We start from the raw sequence: 8118 nt of genomic DNA on the forward strand, positions 1-8118 counted from the left end.
TCCCGGCCTACATACACATTCATACCTATTCACACACACACAGTCACGCACCAAAACATACATGCTTCTCTCATTCACATGCGCACCTACAGAACATTCCCACTGCATTCTCATTCATTTGTCACTTGCACAGGCACAACCGTCCACATGCATGCATGCATGCATGCATACATACACATCCTCATATCAATACATATATATACACCCTCACATGCACACATACGAACAAATTCCTTTTTTCTTACCTGCTCCTCGAGCTCCAGACTCGAAACCACCTCATATTTGCCTCTCTGAGTTGCTACATTGCCTTCAAAGGAGAAGACGATGTATGCCACAGTCGCTGAATAGTGTAACAAGAAACTATTTGGCTGGAGCCACACTACATTTTTATTTTCAGCAAAAATTCAGCCGGATACCTGCTCAAAGACCAATTTTAGAACACCCCTAAGTACGCAGAGTCCTGCCCAGGAACCCAAACCTTGGCCAGCAATGCCTCGTCGTTTCCCATCACTGGGGCCCCACGGGCGTGTTTGTCTTTGCTTGCTCTTTTTCCTGAGTTTTGCCTCCTCTGGTCTCACGTTTCCTCTTGTGTGTCTTTTCTCTCTCCCTTCTGCAGGTGACACCTACTTTTTCAAGGGCACCCAATACTGGAAGTTTATAAATGGCAAGGTGGAGTCTGAAGCCGGCTTCCCGCGTTCTCTGCCTCGTGATTGGCTATACTGCGAGGGCCCCACCAACGCCCCCGATGCTCAGCAGCCGGCCCGCCCTACACAGTCCAAGAGGATGGACTGCACCTGCGTACACGCGGCGGCACCTGTGACGCAACTCCCAGTCTTCTCCTTGTCCCTGGTCATGGCCTGGATCCTTATTCACAGAACGCTCTGATGACGTTCCACACGAGGAGATATAGAATCATAGAATGCAATGGGACCTTTCCATGAAGCTCTTTAAGCGAAGGCTGCCTCCTGACAGCTGCACTCTGGGTGGCGGGAGTGAGGGGGCAGGGGGGAGAGTACTGCGTCCAGGCATCAGGGCGCTGCTTGAAGTTTATTGACGTTGACGCACATCCCATTGTAGGGTTTATTTTCTATTTCTGAAATGTTTCCACTGTGAGAGTTGAGGTTTTGATGACATTACAAATACATTACAAGGTACTCACCGACAAGTGCAGTATTCTTCAGCCTGGTTCTTCAAATGGCCAACCTTTGGGAGAAGCACTGCCATGTATCGAAGACCAGAAACTTTCAGCAGTTTTAAAGAGACTTTGGGGAGGGCAGACCGCAGGCGCAAGAGCCTGAACGCGCAGCTCTGGCATCAGGATGACTATGCCCCATCTTTCTTCAGTCTTTACAAACATAGCAGCAGGTAATGAAGCCTTTATCCAAAGATCCAAAGAGGGGCCTGGAGAGTAGCGACCCTCAAGACTACGCGTTACTGTTCTCTTTCTATATCTTTCCTCCGGATCGTTTCCATTCATAGCCAATGGGATGCGACTATCGAGCAAATCCTGGCAGGTAGTTGGAGTCTAGACGCAAACCAGGATTCAAGGCCATGAGTTATGAAGAACAATGGAGCAAAACTAAATGAGGCATCAATGGAGACATGCGGTAGCTGCATTGCTTGTATGTAGATGACGTGGTTCCTCAAATCATGTCTGTGATTGGGACATGCCTCTGGAAGGCCACCAATGCTGCCTTGGCTCTGAGCCCCGATGAGACAGCACGATCATATGCCCCTCCACCCCCCAAACGCCTGCACTTTCAGATTTTACAGAAACCTCTGGATGAGGTAGCACTTGGTTTCCAGTAGAGCATGAGGGCCAACACCAAGATCTAATGAGCATTAGAAGCAATGCAAGCTGGCCACTCTGGAGCCCGCCTACCCCTGGTACTGACACTGAACTCAAAGGCGCAGCCAATGTCGAATCTCAGAGCTCTCCTCCGTTCCAGACTGTGAAGAGTACAGAGTGGGAATGCAGTGAAATCTCAGTAGGGGCCCCAGGAGCTCCTCTTCCTCCTGAGCTGCGAAGCGGGCCGGGCGGACCATCATGTCTCACGCTGAAAAGTGGGCACGGCCCAGAGATGGAAAAGGCCGGGGGTTTACTGGCTCACCTGAAAGAACGAATGCCCACTAAGCCCCTCATTCTGAAGTGGGTGGGTGCTTCGCTGGAAAGAGCTACTGGTTGCATGTCGGCATGTGTGTGTATTTTCCAGTGAGTCCGCTCCACCTCTGCATGCGGCGGAGATGGTTTGGAGATAAATGCATGCATTCGGTGAAAGACACCCGAACCTGGGATCCACTCTGGTTTCCGTCTGCTTGCCCCCAGGCATGCGATGAACACAGGGTGATCTGCAAACAACAGCTGCCATACCGAACATGGCGGCCATCATTGTTCCATTCATCTCCGTAGACTGTGTGCCAAGTTCCTGCTAACACAGAAAGAAAAGAGCGCACTCTGTGAGAAACTGGCTCGCTCTGCACTGATGGCAATAATGTGATCCCTCGGCAGGGTGAGGGCAGGTGCAGGGGGGCGGAGGGGTGACCTGGCAGGCAGGAACTCTGGTGCTGGGCTCCTGTTCAGAGTTTATGTGATGCTATGGCCCAGGACATGCAGAAGCAACTTGCACAGGCACGTTTTGCATCTTTTTCATGCATAGGCGTCAGAATGAAGCGGTCTTCCGTGTCATGGACTGTGAGTCAGAGGATGCCAGGGTTTGCAGGGGAGTTTATGAGGAGCACGGCAGAGAGCCAGAGGGCTGAGCCTCATAAGAGGAAAAGTGCATTATTCCATCCCAAAGCCTTTCCATAGACAGAACGGAGCCGACTGGACGAAGACCTGCGGCTTTCAAATACCTCAACTGCTTATGTATGGTTGTTTTCCTTACACACGTTACCTACATCCCATCAGCAACATGCGGCCAAAGTGAACCAATATGACTTTCCAAAGCCCAATCATAAAGCGGAGACACTCATCTTTGCATTGTCCTCTGGGGCTCAGTATTAAAGGCCGAGAGCTTTGATTTGCTATGCTGGGTAGTCCAGAAGTAAAATGGCGTCGTGGATAAAGTAAAATGGCGTCGTGGAAAGCGTTCGCATCTTTCCAGAGCAGGAGGTGAGGATCTCAAGCAAGTCTGAGGGGGAGCTCCCTCGCACTGCAGTCTTCCAGTAGCAGAGCTGCCAGGGCCAGGCAGGATCTGGGGCTCAAGGAGGCTGAAAAAAGGGAGGGAGGTAACGTGTATAAAAATGATCAAGCTAATGGCCGGGCAGGCCGACTCCTCCCCAAGCATACATGTGTGGCTCACCCTAAGGAGTGGTGTCAGTTGAAGGCTCCTAGCCAGAGGCTGCTGGAGTTCAAGTGCCATTCATGTGAGGCACACTGGGAGGTCCGCCTGCCTCGCTAGTCTCCACTCACCACAGACGGAACACAATGGAGATGTCGCGAGTTCATCAAACCCACAACACCAAGTGAGACCTCTGAAGCGGGAGGTGGGCTCCTGGGTGCGTGGACAGGCAATGCACTTTTACCGACTGTTTTGAAACGTTATGCTATTTTTCCTGGACTGCTCTTGTTTAGAAAATACTTGCACGAAGATTACAAACAATGAAACTGCTGTTACTTTCCCTGCAATGAGAATCGTCACGCTTCCATTTGCCCACATTTTTAAGAAATATTCAGTTTTTTAAAAATAGTGTTGCTTGTTTGTGATCTGCATCTTACATACCAAATTCTTTCTAATCGCCCCTCACAACACAAATGAAGACGTGGTACAGGGGCCCGAAGAGAGATCCAGGGGTGACAAAGATCAACAAATCAGAAGTGATGGATATGTAGGGAGCGGGGCCGGGGAAGGCTAAAGTAAAACAGTTCAGCTATAGCAACTGTGTTCTTCAAAGAAGACGGTGACTTTTCAAAAAGGGGGACATATGCGCCCCTCACTTGGTAGAACAGGATGGCCCTTCCCCTGCCCTCCTCACCTCACCTGCTGCTCCCCAGTCATCCATCGCTCTTTCAGGCCCTGCAGAAGCCTCACCTGCTTTTTCCTCTCGCGCCCCAAAGCAAAATCACGGTGGTGTGGGTTTCGTACACACAGGCCAGGCCCTGGGCCTGCCCGGAGCCACCGGGAAGAGGCTGGCAGCAGCATCCGGCCCAGCCATCACTCACCGAGGGATAGTTTGGAATCAATCATAACCACTGAAATTGCTCTGGGCAACCCCCACAGACCAGATTTTCTCAGCCTATTGTGTCACTACACAAGTGAATCAGGATTGGCCCTGCCCTGAAAAAAGGCCCTGAAGCCCAGACCTTTCCATCGCATCCCTTCTACACGGGATGATCAGCAACCCCAGACATGTTTCGGCCTTACTGGCCATCATCAGGGAGGTGTCGCTTGGGTCTCTAACCATCGGATGCTCTGGCTCCATGTCTCAGCATACGTACCTGCCCCCCTTGAGGGTTACTAATACAACACCGAAGAGGTACGGACCAAGGTTTGGAAACCACCATTGTTAGCCAGCGGTGCCATTGTGCTCACAACCTGCCCAACGAAGGCTGACTCGAGGGGAACCTCTCCATGCCCCCCACCCCGCCCCCAGGAAGGAACACAAGATGCAAAGTCACACTATATGGGTCCAGAAGGGGCCTTTATATGCGAGTGAAGGGAGAAATGTTTCTCTTTACAAAACAGTGCCTCGCCCGGTGCAACGTGAGAAACATTTTAGGAGGGGGTGGGCGCATAGGGTTGCCCTTCACATTTTGGGAGAAGGGGCTAACCTCAGAGAATGTGGAGGGAGGGCAATCTTACTTGTGTGGGGGCAACTACTTCTTTACGTATTCTAATGAGACTATTCTAGTGCAGCTTCGATGTTACAAGCAGTTAACTCTCTCCTTCACGTCTGAAACCACACACTTAAGCGCTGCTGTGAAATTGAGCTGTTGTGTGCCCCGCTACCCGTCCAATCACTCCCCTGGCATGCAAGTACTAAAACCCAATCATGATTTCATTTGTGCAGATTGTATGCATACGACTGTAGGTGCTAACAATGAAATGCTTTACATTAGTAACTGCCGGGCCTTTGTGAACTGTGCAGTCGCAGGTACCGTGTATTGTCTGTGTCCTGTTTTGTCCTGCCTCTGCTTTCTTTCACTTTTTTCCTTCGTCCCACACACACCTCGTGCCAGAGCACTTCCCTGGAAACATTGCGAGACTGTGCCAGAAGAGGTGTGTGTGTTTAACTTTACTGTGATTGGCCGAAACACTGGATGCTCATAAGGTTATGTTTCAACATGACTTAAATATATTTTCTTATGCTTTAGGTGCATTGCATTTTTTTTTACAGTTTCTATTAATGTTTCCGTGTACCGGCATTAATAATGTTGCTAGCCGAATAGAGAACTTCAACAGGACTCACTAAGAAACCATGGCGCGGAACCCAAGCAGCAACAGCGCGGCGCGTCAACGGTCACGAGGCAAGGCTCCATTTTAATGCAGAGAGAATATTTTGTATATAATGTATAGCCTCGAAACACAATTCTGCTGTATAGCGCGCATTACAAATAAAGAATAAATAAATCGAGCCTAAATAAAGGGCAAAGCCAGATAACGGAGAATAAAAGACCGCAAACTCGTATTCTGAAAAAGACGTCAGCATTCTGATATCTTGCGGAAACTAGTGTCTTGCATTAACCCTATCTGATGATTTATGTTCTATTTTTTTAGAATGTAAAATTAAAAATGTTTTAATAAAAAAATGTTTACATGGATTTTTTTTTTAAAAGAACCCGAGAATTCGGCGGAATTTGTCTTCACTCCATTTTATGTCTTATAATCGTGCCTGTACACCCTCTCCCTCCTTTCCTCTCACTCTCTGGCCGGCCTCCCTTGGCCCTCCTCCTACCTAAGAACCTCTGGGTCATCTTTGACTCCACGCTTTCCTTCTCTGCCCATATCTCTGTCGTCTCTAAAAAGTCAAACTTCCTACTGCACGTCCTCAGAGGTATTCTGCCTTTCCTCTCCTGGAAGCTCACTGTCTCTCGAACCCTGGTTTTCTCTAGGTTGGACTATTGTAACAGCCTCTTTCTAAATCTTCCTGCTTCTGCTTTACGTCCTTTGCAACTCATCCAGAACAGGACTGCGAGACTTGTCCTTGGCCTCAAGCCCTGGGATCGTATCTCTCCAGCCCTGAAATCTCTCCACTGGCTCCCAGTGGCTGCAAGGATTACATTCAAAATCCTTTGCATTGTCCACAAGACTTTCTGGGGCCTTGGTCCAATATACCTTCAGCTGTCCCTTCATAAATACCTTCCCTCTCGAGCTCTTCGCTCTTCTACCTCTAACTCGCTCAGGGTCAGTCGTTTCTCAAAGCAGCAAGCTGGAGGTATATCTTTGGCCTCAGCTGGGGCCTCCCTCTGGAACAGCCTCCCTGCCACTCTGAAACTTCAGGAAAACCATCTCCGGTTCCGGAAGCACCTCAAGACCTTCCTCTGCTTCTGCCGTCGCCCCTCCTCTCCCCTGCTGATCTGCTCTCTCTTGGCACCATGCTCCTGGCCTACCTTCTGACTCCTGGCCCAGGTAACCGCTCACCTTGCCACCCACCCACACTGCCTCCTGGCAAACCCTTGCACTGGAGCCTGTATCTATAACCATACAGTCTTCCCCCTTTTTCTTTCTGCACTTACCAGAATCACCCTGTTTCCTCAAACCTAGCACTTGCCAACTGCTGGCTGCACAACCACCGTTTTTTGCTTGTTTTTATTTATTTATTATCTATCTGTAGTCCTTTGCCCTGCACTTTCCACTTATCCCCCCTTCCATGCACTTTCACGTTCCCAATGTCACTGGGCCAAGTAAGATCGTTGTTTTTGTTCTCTCTTGTTACCCACCCCTCTATCACCCCCCTTGCTTTGTCGCACTCTGAAACACCTGTGTACAGGCGCGATATAAATAAAATATCAATAGCAAGTTTTAAAATGTAAAGGAGAAAAATACTTGAAAAAGCACGGAGCAGGACGATTAGGCGCGGGCCGATTCGCTGCGACCGATTCGGCGCAGGAGCCAATTGGGCACGCCCATTTTGGCGCGCCCAGTTCGGCGTGGGGATGTTTTGGCGCGGGGAGGGGGTTGAAGGGGGGATTTTCAATTTACATTGCAATATCGTGCAGCTATGCTGACAATGCGGCTCCCTGCGCTGTGTTCCTTCCTGTCAGGACTATTGCAGGCCTCTATCGTGACACGTGTGCCCTGTGGCAAGCGGCACAGGGTCTGCTCATTCGAGTAATTATATTTTTGTACTTTTAAAAATTAAATTTGTCTAAATATAAATTCGCCCTAAAACTGTAAACATAATTATATATGTTTACTTTTTCAGAATTAAATTTGTCCAAATATATGTAGTTATTTCTCTACTGTGATTTGCTCACGAGGCCCGATATAATTCAGTGACTGCCTCCTTGAGCTCGAAGCTTGCTGAAGGGTTCCTACAACCGTCCCCAACCCCCGCCCCCCAGGACTCTTCCCCCTCTATGGGGCCCCTACTCCCAACTGTCCTCTGGAGTTATTCCCAACCCCTGTTCACCGCACTTTTATCCAGCCACTGTACTCTGATGCCAGCCCATTCTGAGGTGCCCCAGGACACTCCTTACCAGCAGCGTTCCCAAAGGGCGCCACCACTGAGGCGTCATCCAAGGGACACAGCCCCCCCATTTGGAAGTCCCTGCAGGGACATCAGCTCGATGCTCTAAGTGGCCGACCCCGCTCTTGCGCAAACATGGTCACCCCACACTGCACATTAAGCAGGGATAGTAAAGGGAAAATGACCCCTCCCTGGATAAAGTGCTACACATAAGCAAGGACGTTGAGCTGGAGAGGAAGCAGAGACACCGCAGCAGGTGCTGGTACTCAGCCAGCATGTGCAATGTCTAGAACATCACACATGACCTCCAACGATCCGCAGGAGGGATAGTGGAAAAGCAGGCAGCAACAGCCCTCCCAGGGAGCACGTCTCACCAGGCCATCAAGCCACCCTGCCCGGCCACACACACATGCCACGCAGGAAGTACAGACATTCCTGGCCAAATGCTGCCGACCCACCCCCAGCTCCCTGCAGGAATCACGCCAAGGC

At 50.0% G+C, this 8118-nt stretch overlaps 1 protein-coding gene across 1 annotated transcript in view; it reads left to right on the forward strand.

The window, feature by feature from the left end:
* Nucleotides 1–5749, forward strand: part of MMP25 (matrix metallopeptidase 25) — a 162907-nt gene extending 157158 nt beyond the window's left edge. The window contains exon 10 of the mRNA XM_069651697.1: nt 617–5749. Within this exon, the coding sequence (XP_069507798.1) occupies nt 617–885 (269 nt within the window). The 3' untranslated portion in view covers nt 886–5749. The remainder of the gene's footprint in view (nt 1–616) is intronic.
* The last annotated feature ends 2369 nt before the right edge of the window (nt 5750–8118 follow it).

The sequence above is a fragment of the Ambystoma mexicanum genome, chromosome 3p (genome assembly GCF_040938575.1).
Source record: "Ambystoma mexicanum isolate Mex_15411 chromosome 3p, UKY_AmexF1_1, whole genome shotgun sequence".
Taxonomy (NCBI): domain Eukaryota; kingdom Metazoa; phylum Chordata; class Amphibia; order Caudata; family Ambystomatidae; genus Ambystoma; species Ambystoma mexicanum.